At 46.0% G+C, this 26,705-nt stretch overlaps 2 protein-coding genes across 2 annotated transcripts; one reads left to right on the forward strand and one right to left on the reverse strand.

Annotated features, from left to right (window-relative positions):
* The first annotated feature begins 4,378 nt into the window (after positions 1 to 4,378).
* LOC144134450 (uncharacterized) lies at positions 4,379 to 15,791 on the forward strand. The gene is made up of 7 exons (XM_077667362.1): positions 4,379 to 4,518; positions 7,500 to 7,534; positions 10,312 to 10,393; positions 11,270 to 11,298; positions 13,613 to 13,667; positions 15,544 to 15,587; positions 15,783 to 15,791. The coding sequence occupies exons 1-7, from the start codon at positions 4,473 to 4,475 to the stop codon at positions 15,789 to 15,791; spliced, it is 300 nt and encodes a 99-aa protein (XP_077523488.1). The 5' UTR covers positions 4,379 to 4,472.
* A 3,420-nt stretch (positions 15,792 to 19,211) lies between these two features.
* LOC144134451 (uncharacterized) lies at positions 19,212 to 21,017 on the reverse strand. Its single transcript, XM_077667363.1, has one exon. It carries the CDS (start codon positions 21,015 to 21,017, stop codon positions 19,212 to 19,214), a length of 1,806 nt encoding a protein of 601 aa, XP_077523489.1.
* Between the last annotated feature and the right edge of the window lie 5,688 nt (positions 21,018 to 26,705).

Below are 26,705 nucleotides of genomic sequence, written 5' to 3' on the forward strand. Positions count from 1 at the left end.
CGTGCCGTTGTCTCAGAGTCTCTACATCAGCTATCTGTATCACTACTAGCCAGCACTGCTCTTAGCAACAGGGGTGCCGGAATGGTTGGAACGCGCCCGGCTCTTCTGTTCTATCGGCTTATATGACCTTTCTCATGTTTGTACACTAACCCGGAAAATCATGACGACAGAGCCTCCCGATAATGCTTCCGGCAAACAAACTTCCGGAATAGTGGGCGCGGTGTTTGAATTTTCCGGTCCCAAAGCGAGAGCTCTTGCGGCCGCTATTTTGATAGCATTCATTACCCGATTGAGATATCGAGGTGATGTTTCAAAATGGTAGACAGCTCACCTAAGAGGAGTGGTATCAGGACCAAAAACGCACGTGGAAGCTTCCAACGCGCTTACAGTCAACAAGACGCATGGAATAGTGGGGAACCGTTTCCTGTTCTCTGTAAAAGCGGGTACATCGTGGTCTAGTGCTCACAAAGCGCGCCCGTAGTCTGGCCGGTCACTTACGCTCAGGAAGCTGCGACCACGAGCTCCACGTTAAACTTTTTGTTCCAGTGGGCCGAGTATTACGAGTTGAATTGGATAATAGAAAAGGCATCCGCGGTCATCAGCCATACAGGCTATGCAGCCAAATAGCTCGTCGCCTGCCGTCAATCTTTGTGCTTGAATTGGCGAAAAGGGCCTTACTGGATGCTACACTCGAAGGCGCAGCAACCGGGAACATTTCGCTATTCACCTTAGCAAGCTTTTTCGAAACTCTAAGTGCGACACAACACACCATGCAACACCCCGCGCAAGCCGTCTTCTAACAGCGACGCCTGCGCCCGGAAAATCGCGGGATTATTTATGGTGGCACGTGGCCACATGATACAGGAAGAAAACCAGAGGCGCAGCGGCTCAGAGAAAACGGATTACGTGCTTTCCCAGTTCCAGTGGCTTTAGACCAGCAGTTCTCGTAGCGCCCTCTTCCGCTTCCACTTTCACCCTGGCCAGGGATGTTAAGCGCGAATGCCGCTTGATGGCAGCAGGGTTAGCAGAAGACTAATACGGACAGAACCTAACTATCGCTATTGAATCACAACATGTGGCACCAAAGACACCGGCAATAATAATAATAATAATTGGTTTTTTGGGGAAAGTAAATGGCGCAGTATCTGTCTCATATATCGTTGGACACCTGAACCGCGCCGTAAGGGAAGGGATAAAGGAGTGTGTGAAAGAAGAATGGAAAGAAGAGGTGCCGTAGTGGAGGGCTCCGGAATAATTTCGACCACCTGGGGATCTTTAACGTGCGCTGACATCGCACAGCACACGGGCGCCTTAGCGTTTTTCCTCCATAAAAACGCAGCCGCCGCGGTCGCTTTCGAACCCGGGAACTCCGGATCAGTAGTCGAGCGCCCACACCGGCAACGTCCGTCACAGGGACCCACACACGCTTTGGACCACTTAATCACCGCGGTAATTAAGTGGCGTTTGAGACTAGGTGTTTTTCACGTTGTCGCGGTGCAACAGGAGAAGAAAAGCCTCGAAAGTTTATCGTATCCAGCGTGGGTTTGCTAAATCACCAGCAAGGTGTTGGGCTGTGTGGGTCCCTGTGACACCGGCAACGTCCGTCACAGGGACCCACACAGCCCAACACCTTGCTGGTGATTTAGCAAACCCACGCTGGATACGATAAACTTTCGAGGCCTTTCTTCTCCTGTTGTACCGCCACAACGTGAAAAACACCTGTCTCAAACGCCACTTAATTACCGCTGTGATTAAGTGGTCCAAAGCATTCAAAGTGCACCGCGCAGCCCATGGAATGTTTTTAATGGGCCTTGTGAGAGGCCTTTATGTTGTAGTGGGCGTAAGCTAGCTAAACTGATGATGTTCGCTGTACCGTTTTTAATTGCGTGAGCTCTGTTATAGTAGGTTGTTTTTTATGTGCTGGTAACGCACAAATTTGGTAATTTGTTTATTCAAAATAGCACATGATGCATATGCTTGATTTTCATTTCATGGAACAATAATATCGCTCCATATTATTTTTTGCCAGTTTGGACCAAAGCAGTAATTTTTCTAGGTGGCATTTCTTTGAATGATTATTTGTCCCGGACCGCAAGAATAGAATAACTGAGGATAGGATTTGGGTGGAGCAGATTTGACAGGGACTCTGGGCATGAATTGTACCTCACCAGTATCACTCAAGATTAGGGCGTACAAGCTTTATCTTTGCCATCAGTACTCCCAAATGGGTCAGAAGCTTGGAAGATAAAGAAAAGGCTTTAAATTAAGCTGACAGCTCAGCGAGATATGGAGAGGCCCATGATAGGTGCAACAAAAAAAAGGCAAGAAGAGAGCGAAGTGGGAAAGAGGAGCAACGAGATTTAATTAGGACCTACTTAAAATCAACAAGAAGAAATGGGCATGTATTGCGAAGACAAGATAACCGACGATCCATTAGCGCAATGGCATGTAGTTCAAGAGGCGGCCAGCGTAGCAGGGGATGGTAGGAAGTCAGGTAGCGGAATGAAATTGGAAATATTGCGGGAATAGCATGGTCGCAGCTGGCACAGGACAGGCTTATTTGCAGAGACCTGGGAGACGCCTTTATCTTAAAGTCAACGTTAGCTAGGCTGATTGTGGTGCTTTACGCGTTCTGGCAATAGACTCGTATTCTCCCATGCACTGTTCCCGCGATTTCTTTTGTTATGACGTAGGTGCTATTTATCTCCATTGAGTACTGCCAATGCAAGGGGGCCTGCGGCCCTGTCAAGCTTGCTACTGGCAGCTTTTTCTGCAGGCCTCCTACATCATGTATAGTGATGTAAATAAAGTTCTATTCTATTCTATTCTATTCTATTCTATTCTATTCTATTAATAGGCGCTCATTAGCTCCAGAATGAGTTCGGCGGGGAAGTTCACTAGGGGTGCAGCGAAGGAACTCAGCTAATGAGCGCCTACTTCTTGAACCACATGGAATATCTCATGGAGCCAAAGGTTAACGCAGGAGTTTTCGGTTGCTCCTGATTAGGATGCTGACAGCAGCGCCGCCATTCCGGGGAACGTCGCATGTGCAGCTGTTGCTGTTGGACTGTCATTTTATGTCGATCAATTTCAACACTGAAATTTTCCAACAAATGGGGCTTGACGAGCTTTCTGTCTTGTGTGGCGTCCGCAGACCGTTCGCGTGTTGCATTGTCCGCATTGACGATGGGTGTCGCGAACGAAATGTCCAGGCTTAGCCTTTCCGCTGGCTAGAATGTTGCCACGTTGGGACGGAACAGTTTGCGGTTGCTACGTCCGTATTTTCGCACTTAATAGCAGCAAGTGCATATAACCTGCTTCCTTAAAGTGAACCGTCATGTTAAAAATCTTTAATTAACTGGGAATCAATGCGTGGGAAATAAGATTATACACTTTTGTAACTTGGTTGTCAGAACAAGTTCATTTGAGAGGTATACTGGTTGCTAGGCTGAATTCATAACCGCATTCGATTATATTTTCACGGTCGTTCCTCAAGGCTTCGCGATCGAAGATTTTGGCGCTGTCTGATCCGTCAAACTTTTTGCGAATGGAACACTTTGTGAAGGTTTTGAGAACTATGTCTGCGGATATGGACCTTTATGCTGCAGTCATCCACCTGTGCAATAACGCGGCGGTGGCAGTGGGGATTTGAGCGCTTGAAAGGGACTGTCGAGTATACATCAATGCACTATACCTGCCACACACTTTTCAATCGTATTTGTCTGTACTTTTTAATGCAGGAAATGCGGACGAGAATGAGGTGCTTAGTGATACAGAGAAAGAGGCCTAGGAGGAGAGGAGTGTTAATAATTTATAGCTGAGGTTTTTCAGTATCGAAACATGGCTACTTTCAGTAACTTTTGATCTGGGCTACCAAATGACACCAAGAATGAAACTGCGGGGTTTCACTCCTGCTTAACTCCGCTCTTACGCCTGCAGTTGCATATAGCCGCCAACCGGATTCAACACCAGACTGCGCTATTAACACGTGAACGACTAGTACCTGCCATGTATCACTAAGAGTTTAAATGCACCCCTTTAGTTCAAACTAATATTCACCTCTACCAGGAGACATGTTTAAGTTACTTCCTGGACATATGTTTACCTCATTTTCAAAGGCGAAGTCTGCTACGCATTGCTTTTTCCTAGCTTGCGAGCATCGACCTTGTACAGTTTCCGGTCGAACGGCGCTGCCGGGCTGCAGTACCCGACCAGTCAACACGTGGAGCGGCGGCTGCAAAAAAAAAAAGCGCTCTAGAATGCAACAGCTGTCACACGGTGAGGCTACTGCCATGTAACGTGTTTTTTTTACTCCAGCTGGCCGTAAAGCAAAAACAATAGAGAAAAGCTTTGGCTCTAACGACCGGTGCCTGACTGAGAAATGAAACCCCGGGTGCAAAGCGACAGCGGAACGACATGCTTTAAACAGAAGTGTGTTTGAGGCGCAGTTTGTGTCCTGGTCGTCAGTCGCCATGTCGCGTCGTGTGCTTGCGTTTCCCCTCCTAGCGCTCGTTGTGGGTAAGTGTGACTTTCAGTGCTACATTAACCTGGATGCGCAGCCGAAAGACCCCGAACGTTCGACAGGTTCATCCCCGTGTTTATTTAAAATACACTAGGACCTTCTGTCGTTGGTGCCTCGATGTTATTTGCACTTATTTATATAAAGAAACTTCCGAATTTCGGGTATTTCCTAAAAACATGAAAGGCTTGTGTGCGCTCTAATTGTATGGCGAACTCGTGTTGATCCACTGAACTGCTGCCGTCGTGGTAACGTAGTTTTGTATAGGGACTGCCGTACAGTCTTGCGGTAGCGACCATTTCGGCATCAGAATTTTTTTTCAAGTGATTAAACTTGAAAAAACTTCCATACTTTTCTTTGCAGCCATGGGGTGGCACTCCACCTGTTAATTACGATGATTACTTTAATAATATATATCATCATTTGTAGCTCCCTTCAAATATACCAGTTTTACCCTAGTCACACAGTTGCTAAGGCACTGGCCATCGGCAATGAATTGGTTCTGTGCAATTGGTGCCCCACGGATATTGCGCTCTCGGCGCTACAGAATAGCTCGTTGTCCCGACTGCAAGAAACCCAAGCAATATTGTTAGAGGAAAGAGGTTCAATGTTGTAAAACTCGCCATTCGTTAAAGTGGGCAGGAAAAAAAAAGAGAACTCAAATATAATGGAGCGAATTTCCAGCGCAGTGAATTCTAACTTGTCTCCCAAAACTTGAAATTAATACATAGCAGGATACTGATCCGGAGTTCCGGGGCTCGAACCCGACCGCGGCGGCTGCGTTTCTATGGTGGAAAAACGCTAAGGCACCCGTGTGCTGTGCGATGTTAGTGCACCTTAAAGATCCCCAGATGGTCGAAATTATTCCGGAGCCCTCCACGACGGCACCTCTTCTTCCTTTCTTCTTTCACTTCCTCCTTTATCCCTTCCCTTACAGCGTGGTTCAGGTGTCCAACGATATATGAGACATACTGCGCCATTTCCTTTTCCCCAAAACCAATTATAATTATATAAGACATAGCAGGTGTTTCATGGGAGCCCGACGCTATCTTTTTGTTTTTAAATGGGCCTTTGGAGGGAACAGCATGACTTTTGCGGAGTAGTAACAACAGTGCTGGCGGACACCAGAAAACCGGTGAATCCCTGTAACTAGTAAGCTAGTGAACTAAATTCAAATAGTCAAGTTTTTTTTACTAGTACATTTGGGCGCCTGGTGGTAAATATAGATTTATAGCAGGCTATTAGTAATAGCCGTATCAGTTTTTGGACATCACTTGGACGAAGCTGTGCGCTCACCGCGAGCGCGAGATTTTCTAAATGTTCAAGAAATGGCCAATGTTTATAGAGCCACAGCACCGTCGGAAGTCGCCTTTTCGAATTGCTAATTGATACAGCGATTACTAACAGCCAGCTACAAATTTTTTACTTACACACCGGCGCTCAACTGTAATAGAAAAAGAGTGCAATATTAGGGTTAAGTTAATTAGCTCACTAGTTACAGGGATTCACTGATTTACTGCCGTCCTCCGACACTGGCACTACCACGCCGCAAAGGCCATACTGTTGCCTCCAAAAGAGTAGTTGGTAAAATTTTGCGGCGGGCTTCCACGAAATACCTGACATAACAAGTGCAGCGCATACCATCAACATCATCATCATCATCATCATCCTGTTGACTGCTTTTCTTCATTTCTTGTTGTTTTGCTCTGGAATGCGCTCCCCAATCAGCAGCTTTGCTATGCTTGTTAATATGTCGGAAAATCGACCGAACCAAATATTACTCTTCTGTGGCGTACCGGAATAGCGTTAAGCTATGTCTAATTGCACTTGATCACATTTCGTTTCCAAATCACCTGCTCATCTGCAAAGCAATTTAAAGAAAATTAGCAGACTAATAGTGTCAAACCGAGATATCAAGCGCTTGTTCAGAAGGGAGGCAAAAAAAGAGAAATTGTAGCATCAGATCAAAATACTGTTTCAAAGGACGTGCATTAAACCGAGAGTCTTGGCATTGTTAGATCAACCGCAGCCATCATTGACTACCTACGTGAAATTTTGTGGCTATATCAACTTATTCAGACAAGACGATTTAGGAAAACGTTGCTTATACGTGACAAATATACAGATACGAACAGTTAAATCACCATTACTCGGAGAACAAAAATTAACAAATACCAAAATGACGACCCTCCGACGCGCAGAATTACTTCCCTCAGTATCCCATGAAGCAGGAAATGCTGTCAGTGCCCTCCCCTTTGAGCATATAGTGGTCGGGACAGCTGGTTTTGTTCCGAGTGTACAGCACAAATCTCTTCGGACAATGAAAAATGCCATATAGCAAGCCATAATAGAAACAAAAAAGTCACTAACCACATTACTTCCCAAATCGGGCACACACGCGCCACTAAAGTGGTGGCCAATGACACACATGCTCATGAAACACCTCTACATCTATAAGCTGGGAGGCATGTACGTTTGACCTCATAAATTTATTTCAAATTTAAAAGTATGCGACAGCATACCCAACACGTACCTTATACAAGGGAGACAAAAATGGTTCGTATTAGCAGCATTGCAACTGCATTAGCGAACTCGCGCGCTGCAGCAGGAGCAGGGATATCTAAGAAACATAAACAAATGACGTGGCCCACAGGTTACCCACGACGCAGTGAACGCATTAATCCTCCGGTAGGCAATCTTGTTGCATTACAAAGCAGCAGGCAGCACACTCTGTCATCCTCATCTCACCTTAAAACCCTCTTCCTAGTGTATAAAAAAAAACAAAAAAATCTAATCATTCATCGATTCCAAGGCGATTGGAAGAAGATGGAGAGATGAGCCAGTTGCAAATTTCTTCTCTTTGTCCGGCAGCACTAGGTGCCAGGCAAAAATTTGTTTATATTTAAAGCACAGTCACGTCGAGTTGTGTTGTCATCAACGCAGTGCGCGACTTACAATAGCTGCGTATTTTTGTCCACAGCGATGGAATTCCATGCAGGCAGTACGTGTAAAACCGTGAGTACGCAACAAGTAATTTGGTCCTATTTGTGCAGCCACCCTTATCCGGCTGCGGCGTTCAGAAGTCGTTCGCAGGTGTTGCGTTATGTAGGCTTAGGAAAGCAGAAGAAAATGCACACATCCAAGGAACACTGTTGCTGACCGACACAAAAGGCGCGCTGCGCCTTTTGAGATATCGCGAAAGAAAACATCTTCACACCTTTTCTCTATACTGCTGCGAAGCATATTTCTTTTTTTGTTTATGATGTTAATTTATCGCTGCCGGAACACCCCAGGATCACTTTCTATTTCCTACGCGAGACGCGACGAGAACGCTGTGTGCCCACCGTGGTGGCTCGAAGCTGCATCCCCAGTGCTTCAACCACATTCGTAGTGTGCAGCGAGTTCAATGATGGCATAAGCTAGAATATTTTGTGTAAGTTTTTTTTTCTATTGGCACGAGAAGATGCTCTTTTTAAACTCTTATATAGTCGTGGAATGCGCCACTGCAAGTTTTTTTTCTGACAGCTGAGTATCACCAGCCCCATTTTCATTTTGGGAAAGTGGAGGAGATGGAGAAGCCATCATTTCTTCTGTTGGAAACTCATCATGAACATGCCGCAGACACTCTTTATCAAACAGTGCTTCATCAAGAGTGCAGAAAAGGGCTCGTTGGGTGGAATGCTGCTCACAGCCTTAGTCCGCTATGCGAAGTTGATTATGCGCTAACAGGGATTTGGGAATAGTGAATGTTATTGCATTGAACGAGATGACGACACTCAGCTGGCCGGCCAATCACTGATCTAGTGGCCTTTTTGATTGGCTGCCGTGAAATTACCTATTGCAGTATTTAACGACAGAAAATATTTTGTCATGTATGCAGATAAGCTGCTGTATACTATGCCTGCGAGTCATACACGCAGTCTTCCAGCGCGCCTAGCGGAAAGGACGTCTATGTGCGCTTCGCTTAATTGCACAGGGTCACCTGCAGACCAAGAGCATCGGAACAGATGGGCCCGTGGTCACACCCATAACACACGCTGCGGTGGTGCTTCAGCGTGCTCGGTGAACCGTAAAAGAACACGCCACACAAAAATCTTGAGGGAACACTTAGGCTCCGCCTTAAATATATGACGCGATAGCGTTAATGGGTGCCCTTAGCAGCCTGGAGTCCTCTTTGGGTATCACTTTGCAGACACGTATGCCATCACATAACACTTAACCCGCCTTTAAGAGTTCAATGCGACAGTATTAGAGATCCCACCTACGCAAGTACTCCATATCTACTGCCTAAGTTCTGCCTGCATACCCATAAATGAGGAATTGGTCATTATCTACTCCACATTCATAGAACGCGGAGAGTCTTCTGAGCACTTCTGGCGCAGTGGTGCAGCGGTTAAGCGATGCGCCACTGCCCCGACAAGTGGTCAGTTCAAACACGGACACCGGTGGGGCTGGCTCAGTGGTTATGGCGCTCGGCTGCTGACCCGAAAGACGCAGGTTCGATCCTGGCCGCGGCGGTCGAATCCCGATGGAGGCGAAATTCTTGAGGCCCGTGTACTCTTCGATGTCAGCGCACGTTAAAGAATCCCAGGTGATCGAAATTTCCGGAGCCTTTCACTACGGCGTCCCTCATAGCGCAGGTGAGTCTCTTTGGGACGTTAAACCCCCATAAACCATAAACCATGAACTTGATGAGATCCAGGTAGCTATTCCAGAGCAAACTCTGTCAACCAATCATTAATTTAACTGCCACCTGCCACAGTGGGCAGGTTGTGATGACTCCGCAAGGTCAGCTGACGTAGGTGGCAGGTGGGCCGTGTGCTTTTCTCGATACGCCGACGCCAAGGTTTCCGTAGAACGGGACCCTTAACGCTCTCACGTTAACACGCGGAACGGGTGGTGGCGTTCAGTGTTCTCGGCCTAGCCTACCACGTTTGCGAAGCAGCCCCATACGAATGCTACATAATTGGTTGTGAGATTAGTAAAGGCGCAATAAGTTCCCGACTCTCAGTGGGCTCAAACTCGTCGTGGGTGAAATGATGGAGCAGAGAACGAAAGAAAAATAGGAAGAGACGCTGCCGTGGAGCGCTCCGTACTGCAACAATCTGCGCAGCTGGCTAGGCCGGCTGGAGATGTGTTCCATTTTGCTCAGTGCTTGCACAGATTAATTTAATTTATTGAAGTGGTTAGGTCGGGCGCTCACTAGAGCTGCGCATACCGGTCGAGCAAAACAAATGACAAACTTTAGAACGCTGTCTTTCCTCCTGTACCCTCGCCCTCTAGAGTGCCTTATTCATATTTCTCTTTCTTGTTCTAAAGAGTGCCTGGCTTTCGTAAGAGAGGGATCTATCCCTGTAGGGTTCTAGGCTGCTGAGCCTGACGATGTGTCCTGAATCCCGGGCGCGGCGGCCGTGCTTCGATGAATGCTATGTAAGTGCGCGTGAAATACCGCCAAGTGATCGAACTTATTCCGGAGCGCTCTAATACGGAACATCTTTCTCTCTTTCTTCTTTCACTCCAGCCTTCATCCCAGCCCTGACAACACGCCAAGTGTTCACCGAAAACTGAAACATCTTCTGCGTCTTTCCTTTCCTCATAACAAATTTTTTGCCGTCGGCGCTGCCGTAGAACGAGTTTTTTTTCCTTCGGGCAACATGACTTCTAAAGACATCAGAACTGCCAGATATTGCTGTGCACGTATTTTGCAGCGTACAGCAAATAGTCCCGGAAGTTTTTTGTTTGTTCTGTCGCGCATAACCATTGGTTCTTTTGAACTTTCAATCCTAATACAGGATGCAGACTGCACTAATGGGCAGCGTTGCGTAGACCACCTCAACTTCGCTTCCAGTTCATCGTGCGACTCAGCCAAGTATTGTGAGCAAAAACAGACACCCGTCCTTCATTTCCGCATATAACAGCCTTTTCTTATCGCTGTCATGCACGGCGGGTGCGGTTTAGGCTGATGATAGAACTCGCCGTTAGAGACCGGCAAGGCTACGCATGCGCAGAGACAATTATGTCGATGTCTATTTTAACCAAACCCAAGTCCTCATGCCCGTTCAAAAAAAAAAAACGAACGTACTAGACGCATGCAGCAATTTCACACCATCCCGTAGATTTACCAACAAGCATTGCCAACAGTTCGTTTGGGAGGTCACAGCTAGGAAAGCAGAAGAAACCTATAAACGAAGTGTAAAAAACGGCGTCTAGGGGTTTTTAATTTCTGTGCAGCGAAGAAAAATCTCCTCCCAGTAATTTCCGGATGAACAAATGTAGGTCAAAATTCTTACATCTTAAAAAAATGTAATTGTTGTAACCAAAGGTCTCCTGAGTATTTTGTGAAAGATGTTCAAACGTCAATCAATTCTGAACTAATTAAGTTTAGCACGTGAAACATTTTTTCTAACTAAAAATTAATTCCTGAAGCAATACATTCGAAAGCTTCCTTTTCCTATCAGTTTTTTACTCCTCTGTCTTTGTTCGGTATTGCCTGCAACGTCAGAGCTTACGGCTAGAAGCCTGCGTCATTCGCCAGCTATAATTTAAAAGACAGGACGTACCTATTGCAAAAGGGAAGCAAATGGTAGGAGGAAAATCTTTCCAGCATAAGACCCCATTTTCTGGTTCATTGTAACAGTTAAAGGCTCTAGGTCTAGGGGGACACCGGAGACATTTCTGGTGACCCAAATACCTAGTGTGACACTCAGCGCGATTTCAGGCGGCATTTCAAGCCCGTTCTTTCTATTTCAGGCATTAATGTGTCGAAGACGTCGTGCTCGGTAAGTCATTGTCGACAAGCGCCTGGAACGTTCAGTCTGCGCAAGGATTCTAGTTGATATGAACGGCAGTGCACTAAGCATGTCGGGAATAGCATTTGCACGTGTTTGCTTACATTTCTTGCAGCCCTATGTGAAGGACTGCTTGCTGTTGGGCACCCTGCTTATTTCGACTACTGCTGATAATTTCAGTGAAAAGAACCCGACTATTCTGTTTTAGAGATATTGCATTATCTTCTTACCCCAAAACGTAGATACCGTAGCCCGTGCCACCACAACCAGGAGCGACACTGATGATTATCCGCAGAGCTGTGGGCTGTGACAATTGTTGTCTTGGACTCCACCACACAATCGTTCGAAACTGTATTTGGGGTGTTAATAATAATAATAATAATAATAATAATAATAATAATAATAATTGGTTTTTGCGGAAGGAACTGACGCAGTATCTGTCTCATATATCGTTGGACACCTGAACCGCGCCGTTAGGGAAGGGATAAGGGAGGGAGTGCGAGAAGAAAGGAAGAAAGAGGTGCCGTAGTGGAGGGCTCCGGAATTATTTCGACCACCTGGGGATCTTTAACGTGCACTGCCATCGAACAGCACATGCGCGCCTTAGCGTTTTGCCTCCATAAAAACGCAGTCGCCGCGGTTCGGTTCGAACCCGGCCGCGGCCGCTCAGTTTTTATGGAGGCAAGTGCGACTCTCATGATAACTGCAAAGTGATTATTGCCGTGTGCTAAATTTGTGCACATCAGGCCATGAGAGACAGAACCACGGTACTATCCCTGCCCAACCTGTTGCGGGAATTTTTTTTCAACTGAGGAAATTGACGTCAAGAAACTGAAGTTTTATTCCGCTAGGCGAAGACGACGATTCTCAAAGATAAACCAATGTGTCCTAAAGACGTGGCTCTATGTCGGTCATATTTTTCGTCATCCTAAATCAATGCTCTCCATCATTTTTTTTTTCAAACAGAACTGATTCCAATGCATAGCTCCAAACCATTTTGATCCTCTAGCGCTAGAGAACAACTTACTCTCTTTTTACTCCCCTATAGGCGTATTAGTCTTTAGATTGCAGTACACAACTGGATTTTCATATCACTTTTCTGGAAGCACGCGCTCCACGGATGGACCTGGTGGGCGGGTTTTCAAGTCACGTGGGTTATGAAATTCCGTCTTGTGCGCTTTATTTTCAACTTGCGTTTTATGAAGGACGCCTTCTAGGACTAGATTATAGCCTGAGAATTTTGGCAACAAAACGAAGACTACTTTGCAGGGTGCACGATAGGCATTCGTAATTCCAGATTGCCATCCCTCAGTGCCCTACATTGTATTGAGATCACTTCATGTCTTGGGAAAAGCAGCGATGGGATCAAGACCACATGCACATGCCGATGATGAATGCCTCATATTGTCCATGTAACTAAAATGTAAGATAATAAAAATTAAGCTTGGTATTTATTTATTTATTTATTTATTTATTTATTTGCTTTCCCGGAAAAGGCGGTACCGTATTGGGCACATCTATGTCAGCAGCCAACGCGTGCGAGTTTGACCGGCCTCATCGGTGCCGCCTCGACAACTTTAGCAAAGCCGAAAATGATTGACCCGCTTCACCGGGACAAGACTTCCGCATCTACAAAAATTTCATACTGAGAGGCGGTCACTATTTTGGAAATTTGCAAAGGTGGGGCGTTGCACTACGATCTGTATTCACCTCCCACCCACTACCACTCACACATAGAAGACATGGATTGGTTCGGATTCCTGGCAAGACCAATTAAACCCGATCATCCACATAATCATCATCGGAGGCATATAGTAAGTGCTTAACTTAAAGAAACTTCGTCCTGTCACTCCGTATTTAACGCTCTAACTTTGCAGTTATGTCATGTCATGCCTGAGATATATCGACCTGCTGTACGCCTGGTCCTATTGCATTCGTCATTTCATAATATGCTGACTTATCTCTCACAAAGATTTCCCTTCACGAACCCCCAGTTTGGTTAGAGCAATGGGCTATCTTCCTAGATTAATGGCCTTTTTGTGAGGAAGGCTAAATAGTGTTTCTCGAAAGATTTTGAAACGCAAGATGTGGTTAACGAATGAAATTGTGGCGCTGCAAATATTAGGAAAATAAACTGTGACATCCCTTAAGGAGTAGCAGCTTTAACATGGGAAGTAATGCAGCGTCGCTAAAGCGGCGGTTGGAGCTAGTTGGTGAGACGGAAATGAGTACACAACGCGGAAGAAGCACTGTTCTTACGAATAAAAAAAAATCCCTGCCTTTATTTTATTCACCTTCTAAACAGTGTGAAGATGGCCTCACATGTCGACTGAAAGACTGCCCTTCCTCACCGTACGAATGTGAGTACTTCAGTGCCATAGTCGGAGCTTATCGCGTGAAGATTATTGGCGACAATATGCTTCATACCTGCGTAGCTCCTGTGTGTGAAATAAATTTTACTGAAGAATTTACAGCGAATATTTTACAAAAGAAATACTTTAATGAATCGGATAGCCCGCACTGCACTGAACGAATCATAATGGAGTTTTGTTGACAAACGAATAGAACTATTAGAATTGTATTTAAGATATGCTACATATTCGGCCTCTTAAATATGCATACACAGAGGCAGAGCCTCGCGTTACATTCCTTCATAGTGTATAACTTTGTTTATAATTGTCATCGCCCGCATTATGAGATGTAGTTTAGAAATTTTTGTCCGAAACATTTTTCAGACCTTGTAATCCAGTAAAGCTATAAGTAAAGAATGTACTACACTTCTGCAATCAAATTGCGGAATTTAGTTAGCCACACTGACTGGAAATGTCCGTGTCCCCGAAGGCGGTCTTATTTAATGCTCATTCATTTTGCGCGTATTGAAGTTAACCAAAGCACGAAACTTCTTTATTGAGGCTTACTTTGTGATAACCCTTGACATCTGCGGGGTTTTTTTGGCTCACTCCAACACGTGTTCAGACTTCATGGACACGGCCAACACAAAAATCAGAAGACAAATGGTTACAGTGAAGGGCATAGTAATAGTAGCCAACAGTGACGCTTCAGCAAGGATTTTTTTTACTTTTTCAAGACATTTTGGTTTAAAACTGAACATATAGAAAACCTTCACGAGTATCCACAGAATTCAAAAAGTCAGTTTACAACTCGAATTTTTTGGGCTCAGTATATTCGGTACTGACTCGATAAATTATTTCCCTCATTTTACAACATCTCTGATGCTGTAGATGTTTAGTTCTTCGGTGAACAATGATATAAAGATAGACGGTTATTGCATCTCGCGCATTTTCTCGCACTTTCCTGTGAATAAAGTCTCGCTTGTCTTGCACCGGATACAAATGCCGCGTTGTTTCCGATCATACATTTCTCACTGCACCCTTGCAATAACGACCTATGTGCGATACACTGAACCTGGCCCCTTCACCCCATGTTGATTGCTCTAAGCATTTGTTGGACGACCTACGTGCCGTTCCAACCTCAGCCTTATCTCCTCTTTCAGTTCCAGGCTTTAGGGCACCCACATATAAGCCTTTCCTTGAGGTGAGGAGGATATCGAATCGCCTCCTCCATGGGCTATTGCAAACCGGTTGCGCTGCCGTTTCCATCTAGCTTCGGTGGACACAGTAGTCCAGCGATCACTATGGCGATACCCAGGGAGCATTTATTGGAAAGGTCTATTTGAGAGTAAATACGGTGGGTGGGGGGGGGGGGGGGGAGGGGGGGAGATGACACTAATTTGAATTCTGAAAGTAAGGTACGGGATACAAGTTGAAGCAAGTGATTTCCGCGCTTTTTTTCCCCTTACAGTCAGAAATGCAATCTTAATGAATAACGCTTGAAACTGTATTCCAAACCATTTCTTTCAAATCAATGCCTTAGCTGGTGATGCCAACCAAGTTTGCGCTTGTGTCGACCCTGTTTCAAAATATCTGCTAGAGCACGAAAAAAAAAAAGCCAAAACACGCGCAACACGTCGTACGCAGAACTCCTATGCTCTGGCCTTCATCAGTCAAATTTACTCCAAAGATTACTGAGAAAAACGCTAGAATAGAACGCCAGAAAAAATGCAGGAACCTTCCAAACCACAGCACGTAAAGAGTGCCCAATCTTTCATTGCGGCATAGAACGCCAGTGTTTACAAATTCTGTACATGTAGCAGTCTCCTGTTCTTAAATGTATGTTAACTTTGAGATCCTGGATTTCTTCTCGTTAATTTCGCAGGCGTATTTCTTGAAAATGAAGACACCCGATGCGGGGGATCTGAGGTAAGTTTCTCTGTTATGTGACTAGAAGTCTGCCCTCGGGTTAGCGATTAAGAAGTAACTACCAGATATACAGGGTGTTCAAAGTTAGACTTTCATGGTTTTTGAAACAAATACAAAGCGCACTACACAAAAGTTGTTTTTTTACATGGGATATAACCCCTACAGTCAGCATGCATGTCTATATTGAAAACCCAGAGACAGTGATAAAGGTGGCAGCCGTCGAGCTCAGCATGGCTATTTCGGACAGGCAAACGTTTTCCTGTATACTCTAATTTTAATGCAGGCTACCACGTGTTCCTCCACGGAAATATGCGGATACGTGTCAACTAATCTCGACTGCATCAGGTGTCCTTGCTACGGAACACAAAAGGCTGTGTGTAAGTATGCAATCAGAAGAGAACTTGGCGCGCTCCTTCCCTTGACCTAAGGTTACTGGGCTTTACTTTTTCGTAAGCTTTTCACTACATACTTTCACTACGTCTAATTATTAGAAGAAGAGACCTCACTGGGTCTAACACACTTCCCAATGTAAGCTTTAAACATATTTATTGCATCCCGCGCTTATCAACAGAATTCGCACGTTGTTATCTTGTTTCGAAAAGAACTCCTCACGCTGCAAAAGGTTCGTTCATGCCATAGGGTGGCAGTTCCATGTTAATACGTCTCCACACTAATAAGTTTCTATTATACTAAACTCTCTGATATGCTATGGTGTTCTTTTATTGGTGTGCTTAAAGGAGGCGTTCTGTAATACGTGCATTATTTTACCGCCTGTCGTTTCGAACATTTGTAAAAACTTCTATTTTAGACAAGAAGCGGGCAGTCCTGTGATCAACCCATGTATAGTTCTGCTGGGCGCAGTGTAATTACGCGTATTATTGTACAGCATTATTTCGTAAAATCTTCCTTTTTCTCACTGATTAATCGATTCGCTATTTTAAATGTGTTTTCGTGTATATTTTACAAGGCTGTTTGCACCATTCGTACTGCCCAGTTATAAAGTGTAGGCGATTATTTCTCCAGGCGCCAACACTTCCTTTTTCAACCATGACTGAAAACAATGGGATGCGCCCGTCATACTAGATTAGCGTGCGTTAAAGTTCACTAGTTTCTATCAATGTCAACGTTAATGTTGCACTGGAAACTTGTTGGAGGGTAAGGGGAAGAGAAGCTTGAATTGAGGAAAACGCAGCGACCTATGGAAACTAAAATGCTAAAATGACAGGCGTAGTCTTGAGAGATTTTAAGAGAGCAAAATGGGCCGGGAAAAACGCGAGTTGAGAATTGTCTAGTTCAAATCAATCAGAATATGTTAGTTTGGTAGGACATGGTTTGCCAATGGAAGATAGCTGATGGTTTCTTTATTGTAATGGAGAGAGCTCGAAAGTAGAATAAGCGCAGCAAGGGAACAAAAGAATGAACTCGTAGGATGAGACTATGAAGTTTATAAAAACAATGCGGCCGCTGCTGCCACAAGACAGCGTTCGCTGGAGAGATACACGAGTCCTGAGTCGTGCAGATTGAAAATGATGTTGATGATCATCAACGTCAAAACGGAATAAAAGTTTCCACCATTATCTTTTTATTCTAACTATTAAAAGACAGCTACAGCGTCCCCGCCTCACTTGGCCCGCGGAGGACATTAAGCTCAGTTGACTTCTTTAAAATAACATCTAGAAGTTGATGTTGACCGGCCGTCCCAACCCCTTGATTTTGTGAACACACAATTAACGATAATAGTTAGAAAACTATAATATAAATTCAAGGCAGGCAACTTTGTTTACATGGCTCTTTATTTACACGTTCTCTATTGCAGGTGTCACCCGGACATCTGAAATCCCTTGCGGTGACAACAGCATAGTCTTTGTGAAGAAGGGCGGCACCTATACGTGCAATGGATGTGCCTCAGCCACTTCCGTTTTGACTGGTTAACAAGCGCTTTCCTCTGCTTTACCTAAATAGGCACCCAAGAGCATTTGCGAAGAATACGTATTCTGCACAGCTTTTCTTGATTTCTGGCAAAATAAACCTGCGAAGATACGACAGTAGTGAAGGGTTCTTCACTGTACGTGTGCGGCGAGGTCTTAAGACTCTGCCACGGTGTCCTACGCTTTCTACGCTTTTGAGGAGCCAGCTGTATTAAAAACAGTCACATGTGCGCGAAAAGAAAAAACCTCGTGATGGGGACGTAGGAGACCTATTCAGAAGCGGATAAGTTGAGGCCCTGCGTGCATATTCGCTATTTTTCACTGCCTTGTTTTCTTATTACAGTGCAAAGAAACTCACGGTGTGGGTTTCTCGAAGCCGGTAGTTCATACATCGACCGGTTTGAAGGACGTCGCTACGCACCGTACGAAAACAGTATTTCTTTAAAAGCACTTTTTATGTGTTGCACATAATGTCTTGGTGTTTATAGTCATTTTTGTGTTCTTAGTGTTTCACTTTCAGCTGATTCCTACGCCCAGAAAAAAATTGCTTTAAAACCAGGCTAAACCCGACTTCCACCTAAAATGTGACATGATAGTCGTCATTGACTCTTCTGTCAGCAGCAAGGCACCAACCAAACGCATGGTTGTAGTTATTATCAAACCCTGTTCTCGATTAGGATGGCCATAGTTGGCTATGCACAAATTAATTTCCCTCGCTCCTCAGACACAGCCCACAGTGCGAATGAATAAAACTAGTTTAAACCGGTCAGAAGTCTAAACAAATGCTATATTCTCGTCATAACACGTTTGACACAGGCGTGGCCCGTGAAAGAGCCGTGACGAACACAATGAACTTAAATGGCATTTCTACTGCTGTCCTGCTGAAACAGCAAATTAACTGCCTAGCCACAAAGCCCCTCAGGACCGCACCACACTGGATACTGCGAGTCGTCTTTATGCTCACTTTGTCAGTATAAAAAGAAAAGAGAGTGCGGACCAGTGGAGATTTTACTGAAAAAAGAATCCTATGTAAACAGGCCCTTCAGGGCACTTAAATAACGCTACAGACACTGCAATAACGCGAACATAGCGACACAGCAAGACATAACGAACGTGAAGAGATTTCTTCAAGTCACGTGGCCACGCACTCAAGAGCAAAGAGGTGGACCATAAATGAAACCTCTCATATTTCTTCCATACATTTGTGCGCATGAGCGCTCAATACTCGGCCTTGACAATAACAGAAGCGTGGTGAGCGGTTGATCAATCACAGTATCGAATGAATGAATGTAACCATTTAAAATACGAACCGCAGTTCTTCAGTTCTCGGGTAAGGTAAAAAAAGCAGCCAGTATCCACGGGTTGGGCGCAATTTCAATGGGAACAGTTCAAAGAAACACAAATCAGTGTGGCCCAAGACACATCAAACGCTACCACCACTTCAGCCATATTTGTGGACATAGTGTTCACACATCTGCATTAAAAAAATAACCAACTACGCCTTAGGACAGGAACATAGGTACGTTAACTAAAAAACTGCTAAAGTCCAGTTCTTCAGGATTCACAATATTGCGAAAACTGTTGTGCAAAGAATACGATATCAGTCCAGACAATATATAGCATAAGCGATCTGTGTACTAAAAACGAGAAGAACGATCGGCTCTACAGTAATTTGGAGTCCTGTAGAGTCGGCAGATTAGTTCTGTTGTTTCAAGAGGGAACTCAAGTAGCGCAAGGTTCCATTAGTAGGAACCCTTTTTAACAGGCTTTGAACTGCGCTTCGTACATGTGCTCCTGTGAATAGCGACCTCAAGCCGGCTGGTGGCCTCGGCGCGCAACGGGACACATTCCTCGGATTCATGTACTCCCCTTCGAGGCACTCAAATGTCTTGCCGAAGTGCCACATGCTTCGGAGCACGCTGTTGCATCGGCTGGCAGTGTCATTGTGCTCACAGCCCCTCGAGCAGATGGCGAGAAAAAATAGCTGCTCCTCGCTGAAGGACTCCAACGTTCCAGGTAACAAAAACTGATTGTGTTCTTCGTCGTCGTCCATATTAAGCGCTTGTAGCAGAAGTTCTAATGCTTTAGAGGAAGAATTGGAAGGGTATTTACAACGAGCTGGTGTCTTTGGTAGTCGAGTCCATGGCATCCACACGAGCTCCACGCGCTCAACATAGAGCCTGATACCGGCTCGAATCATCTCTTCGACAACTGCAAAACCCAGGCCGGCGTAGTTGAAAGCTCGCGGAAATTCGGGAGAAAACCACGGTTTGGTGAGTAGAGAGGTCGGTACAGTTACATGACGGTCTTCGACTATGGCCCGAGTAGACAGGACGTATTCTTTTGTAAGGACCGGCTGAGGAGACTCCAGGGAATCCAGCTCCCTCTGTTTGGAGGCCATCAGAGCCTTAAGGTACGATGTTAGAAAAGAAGCATTGGTGTGGATTTCTTCGGCATCAGCGGTTGGTGCGGCGGTGGTCAAGTCATCTTCAAGAAGTTGTCTCGGGTCGAGAAGTCGTATGGTCACGTCGGAGGCACCCATGTTACCCAAAAGCCTATTCAAGAACATTGCGGCTGACGTTACGCTGTCGGAGCTGACGTCCTGAGCCATGACAACCGCCAGGGGGGCAAGGCCGGTGACTGCGTAAACAGCGCGAAAGCAGCGCTCTTCTGTGTCCGCTTGAGACTCGCTTGGCATTCGAAAGCGGAAGTCAGTGAAAGGGCCGAGCTGCCTGACTACCTCCCAGAAAACATACTGTGTGATCGACATCGGCGTTACTTCTCCAAAGATTCGGTTCACGAACGCGGCAACAGATGGGCCCTTGACAACGACCCGGTCCCAGAAACGCTTCAAGTTTGCCTTCCACTCGGGCCGGTCGAGTATCCCGCGTTCGGTGAGGTTGAAGAACACCAAGATCTCTTCATCCTTCTTCATTTTGGAGAAGAGTCGGAGCACCACGTCCTCGGTATGCCAGATCGATCTGATCGTAACTTTAATCCTGGCGGCGGGTGTAAAGCCGAGCAAAGAGAACGTGTTCGCCATGTAGTCGTCGTACGTCCGGTTCCTAATAAGCACCAGGCGCTTCAAGCTCCATTCGTGGAGGGCCAGTCTGCGGCGCACGCCCAGCAGTTGCTTTTCGACCGCCAGTTCGAACAGAGTGTTGATGTTGTAGCGAACGGCTAGCTTCAAGATGAGGCCCAGGGGTTCGGCGAAGGCGTAGTCCTTGGCGATATCCATCTTCTGCTTCCGCAAGAAGTGCACAAGTGGTTCCACGCCTTTGATCCGGTCCTTGACGACGCTGATGCATCCTTGGTAAAGGGAGGCAGAGCTCTGAAGCTGCGTCGGTGTCCTGTATTCCAGCGCCCAGTTGGCCAGCACAGCACGGACCTTGGAGAGGATGCGCTCGCGGGGTTCCAGGGATGACCGAGAAGTGACCGTGAGGTCGGCAGCGCCGCAAGAGAAAAGGTAGAAGTCGTCGCAGGGGTCGGTGCCCATGTCCATGGAAGCCGCGATGTGGTCGGCCAGCTTGATGCATCCGGGCGTGAGGCAGGCCCGCTTGGGCAGCAGCCACCTGAAGACGTCGGCGCCGAAGTAGAAGGCGGCGCACGAACCGGAGGCGGCCGCCATCAGGAAGCACAGAACGCAAGTCACGTTCCAGGGACACGAGGGGCGGATTACGGTTGCTCCTGATGCGAGGGTTTGCTGTCAAACAGTGACAACACGGACGAATTAGAGGCCTGTGAAGAGTTGCGGTGGCAATGATAAGTGGCTGGAGTTCTAACTGCACCGATGCAGCAGTTCAGTTCCGAGTTTGTTCTCCTTTTGTTTTCCCTTTTTCACTATATGCTCAAAGCCCTCGCTGTCGGTGGGATTGAGACCATGAGAAATGAAAAAGCAAATCAGAATGTGATGTCAGTTTAACGAAGTTTAACGACTTTAAAAACGAAAATGTATTTGATGAAGAGTTGGCGTCTATAATAAACAGGCTCTGCATGGTCAGGTTTACCATTGCGTTCACAATGACGCCATAATATGATGACGGTAATTTATATGCGTTACTCTTATCAAAGAGGGAACATTTTCGTACAACTACCCTGGAAGTTATACTGTCCAAGGGAGATCCCTTAAAAGCAATCAGTACGAAGGAGTAACAATACGGCACGAAAGTGCGCATGACACTCCCTTTTATCCTTAAAGAACGATAAGCGCTACTGGTACACACGTGCGCTTTTGCACTAGAGTAACATTCGTGTCAACACGCCAGAAAATAGTTTGGGGCGTCTAGCATATGGAGTTTTGCACCACAGTAAGGCATATGCGTAGATGCCAACTTCACCACCATGAAGCGATAACTTTCTTCAGTTTGTGGCACACGGTTTGTGCTCAGAGAAGACTAAAGGGTTCGCCGTCCGAACATGATACACAACAATAAAAAAGCGTCTAAACATAATATAAAAAGAATATCCTGGCTTGGTTAGTTAGTGGCTATTTATCAATTGAAGGAAAATATGATGCTAGCCGCGGCATCTGCCATCGAAACCTGAAGCACCTGAGATGCGACTAGCAGGAATAAAATGAGAGGGAAAGGACAGGGAGAGGGAAAGAAAAGGGGGAGCGATAGTATGAAAGGATAGGGGTAGGGGGTAATATACACTATGTACAAATACAGAATATGGAAATTAATGTGGGATGCTGCGCCGCGCATGATAGTAGTACTCGGTGCAGGGGCTTGCAAATGCCTGGTGGGGAGGAACGACCGGTCGCGGCCCACACGATATCTTTCACGTCCGCACAGATGGGTTGCACTGCGCCAGGCCGAACGTTGCGCGCGGCCATTGTCTGCTTGGGGAGGGGGGGCACCGACGCTCGCACACTCTCTCCCTTAGCCGTCGCACGCCGGTCGCTCAAAGTAAATCCTGACATCACCACAATGAAAAAGCAGCCCAGCGCAAAATAGTGGCTGAAACAAAAAATACCAGGCTAAAACCACAACATGGTTAAAAGAGTAGTGCGGCGACACAAAAGCTGATAGTTATCAAACTTGTCCGTAAGCGCTTAATAAACGGCTGTAACAAGAAATTACAAGCGTTAGCTCTGAACATAATGGCTCGCAAGATGGTGTACAGCTGCATTTAAAAAAGATTAAGAATGAAGTAGCGAAGAGTGCAGTGAAGACCTTCAAAAACAGGAACACACTGCATCCCACGGTGTCTGCTGCCACTTTGCACTTAAACTAAACACGTATACGAAACACAATACGAGCTTGGCGCATGATGGCCTAAGTTGCCTATGTTCCATAAAACTCAACACCCAACACCCAACCCAACGAAACACAATAGGTGCTTTATTTCGAGAGGTGACGGATCAATTTATATGTGTGTGCCTTGTCACTGCATGGTGTCGTCCGGAACGCCCTACGTCACCAGGAGCCGAGACCAATGACAAAAGACCAAAGCAGAAGAAAACAAAAAGCCTTACAAGTATCGCTATAATATACCCTAACTTAATTCCGTTCAGTTCCGTTCTTTTTTTTACTCTTTGTACCTGACTCAAGCGACCTTATTTGAGGCTCAGTGATGGCAGGGACGTGGCCATCGCGATGACGCGCCCACGACTGCATGTTCAGTGCGGCCTGTGGCAGCAGATGAGGCAGCCTACATAGGCTTCCTTCTACCAACCCTGACGTCACACGTAGTACTAACCAATGGCGGAAGCCAAAAGTGAAAACATTCGGGAAGAATCCGTTGTTAAAACCATCACCTGTGAATTTGAAGCATTGATCATAGAGGCGCGCTTGAATACACAACGAAACTGTGACCGCACTTTGCTCTAGGGATCGCTCAGGCCAGTCCTAATGTTCAAGCTCAGGAGTGCCAGCATACTGAAGTCTATAGTGACAGCGAATATGGGTGAGTCCACAGGCTTTGAAACTGAAAGCTGTCGACTAATGCTGCCTGCATGGGCATCGCAGAAGCATTGAGCTTTCTTCCCTCACAAAAACTTATTTACACAATCTGCAGACTGTCTATCGACTTCTGCCTATAAAGTCTAAAGACTGTCTATAGAAAAATCCGAGAAAATAGTCTATATGCAATACAAATTCTAAAGACAGTCTATAGACAATCTATAGGTTTATGGCCATACACTTTTAGTAGACTTTTTCTATAGACACTCTATAGAATATGAATAGACAAAAAGAAATATCTATAGGAAAGCAATAGTGTCTATAGGAAGTCTATAGACTGTCTATAGACCATTTTTATTAGGGTTGGCTGTGTATCTTGGCAAGATGTTCTCAGTCAACCCACACTGATCCTGCTACTGAGCTACTAACAAGATGATCAGACTAAATTCCGATTAAAAGACGTTTAAACCTATTTGGCGAATGCCAAAAAACTCAAAGCTATTTCACAGCCGCTGCTTGCGAAGGCACCTTCCGACTGGCAGTGACTAAAGCAGGGTCTTCACCTTTTCGCTATCGGCTCTAGTTAGCGGTTGTCGACTCCAGACTTGGTGCCGATGTCTACAGACGTGCTAGACCAAAGTCTTCACTCACCGACGCTTCCGCTGAAATAAGCTCGGGCGAGCGAACCCGCCTCGACGCTCGGCTCTTCCGCGGCATGGCTTCTTCTTCTTCTGTGAACGTAATCGGCTCGTGCTCCCACTACTGCTTTGTCCTTCTCAATTGCAGCCATCGGTGGGAGCTGTCCGGCCTATAATTTCTGCACGACGAAAAAACAGTTCCAGTTTCACATTTTTGGCTAAGCTTACGGCTGAATACGAAGCGAAGGCGTATAATTGCTGAGGCTTCTAAGTCTGATTTGCCAGCAGCGAAAATTTCTTGGACTTGCATGATGAAAACGGCGCGCTGTAGAGCCTGGAGGGGCCATACTCGAGAATAGAGAAGAAAATGAAATTAAGTAGCGTGCATTATGTCACCAAGGCAACAACAACAACAACAACAACAAAAACAAAGCTAAGCAGAAGCCAAGATAAAGAATATGAAGAACGGCATATTGGGCGAGTTGGTTTTGCATAATTGCTTGTAACAGAGAGCTACAAACACAGGACGTAGAGAAAAGAAACGGAAACACACGACATCGACAATCAGCGTAAGGCAAAAAAAAAATACCCTTCAATTTCCAAGTTAGGCTTCCGAATTACGTGCGCTGGCACCCTGTGGGCATTATTTTTCTTTGTTTATCTTGAGTTTGCATTTTTTGTCGTGGTTATGCTTTGTTATTCATAATATTGCTATGTGATTAAACTGGCACATCAAGTGTATTCTGTGTCTTGCGTGTGTTTGCATGGCATAGAAGAAGCGCGATAGATACCTGATACAATGTTTATTACAGTCTATCTATGCATGCAAATGAGTCACGGCCCCTCGTTGGCGGCGGCGGCGCTGTAAACGGAAATGCAGATTGTCCACCTTCCAACTAGGTCCCGTGACCTGGTGACGTCATCACAACGAGCTTACCGTGGCAGGTGGTAAACACTTGTTAACTGCATAGCAGCCATATCCTCCGGAGTAGCCAGATGTAAACTGCACATGGTGACCTATATATACAAAGGCCGATGCAAAAGTAACGCACACATGCCCAGCATTCTTGGACATAAATTTTGAATATTGGATTAATTTAAGGCACTGCTATGTAACATCAGAGCGTTTTGGGCAGCCAGCATCATCAGCCGAATGATCGTCGTGACAGAGGCTGCAACTGGGCACATCATATGTGCAAGAGTTGGATGGATGGAAAAACTTTATTTTCGTCAGAACGCATGTGAGGACGATTCCGTGCTAGATGGCCATCAACCCATGGCTGACGGAGACCTGGGTGGCCCACTCCACGGCCATGGTCTGGATGACCGGCTCTGAGCTGGCCAACACGGCCTCCCAGTGCTTGAGAGAAGGATCGCGCATAATATCCGCCGGTAGCGGCGCTATCCTACCGTTACATAATATGCGGTCATAGTTTGCCAGTTCCTGGCACCATTTGTATTCCGGCTGAACGTCCGGGTAGATTTTATTTAGCACGTATGGATTATAGAAAGATCTCGTCTGCAACCTTGGCCAGACGCATTCCTGAAGCTTCACCAATTCCTCGACGGGAGCGGGTAAGTTATTTCCCCAAGTTTGTAATGGTTAGTAATGTCGTGAAAGGACACCTTCCCAACTCTCGTGGACCTCCCAGGAACGTCCGGCTCACCTGCTCGGCTTTCGAAACCTCGAGCATTCATGCGAGCCGCCTTGTTCCCACGGTTCCTGATTTGCAAGCTTTGCTGCAAGCTTTGCTGCTTATTTGCAAGCTTTGCTGCTCTGACCAAAGCACCAGAAATTTCTGCATTGCAAAGGTCGAGATTGCAGCCGGTCGACACGGTACACTATGGGCCAAACATTGAACTCAGACGGGCACAAACTTCCTGCAAAAATTGCGATCATGGACTCTGTCGGCACACGAGAGCCATCAGCATCTCTGGTGCAGCGATATATTGACATCACGCCAACACCGGCGTCCTGAAAGTCCTCAAGCATTTCCTGAGGGGATTCGGATGGGTCCGCGCCGTGGATTATGCCTTTGGTACAAGGAAGTTGCTAAGGTATGAAAGGTTTAGCAGGAAAAAGATACGAAGAATGTGCAATTCAGCGAGTCTGCCATGCACTGCACATCCTAGGAACGGCACAGAATGCCCCTCGCGTGCCAAAAGACACACTTCATAAATTTCAAACTGGCGGCTGGTAACAGCTTGAGCTGCTCCTGGATAATTTTAGAGTTTTTGAGTTTTAGGGCTTCGTCTCCAATAAGTACAAGCGCCACTGGAATCTCACTGACGCCACTCCGTCCGAATGAATTCAGGGACAAACTTTGGGCCAGCAGATTGGCGAACCACGGTGCCGGACCCCCAGCTGGGGAAGCTAGAGACAGCTTGAAGCCTAAGGGGACATTACACCTAACTACCGCTTAAATAAATAAAAAAACAAAACCTGGCCAAAACCACAACACTTGGAACGGCAAACCACAGAAGAATGAAGAGAGAGCCCGGAGGAGGAAAAAATATGGAAGATAGGAAGAGGGAAAGGAACAGCCTACGGACAATCTCAGTGGCGCTCAGTACGTGGCTACAGATCCCTTGGTTAACGTCGTCTTCGGGGTCCAGATCTCAGTCGATCTCTTAGTATACTATGCA

Source organism: Amblyomma americanum, chromosome 5, assembly GCF_052857255.1.
Source record: "Amblyomma americanum isolate KBUSLIRL-KWMA chromosome 5, ASM5285725v1, whole genome shotgun sequence".
NCBI classification, from domain to species: Eukaryota; Metazoa; Arthropoda; class Arachnida; order Ixodida; family Ixodidae; genus Amblyomma; species Amblyomma americanum.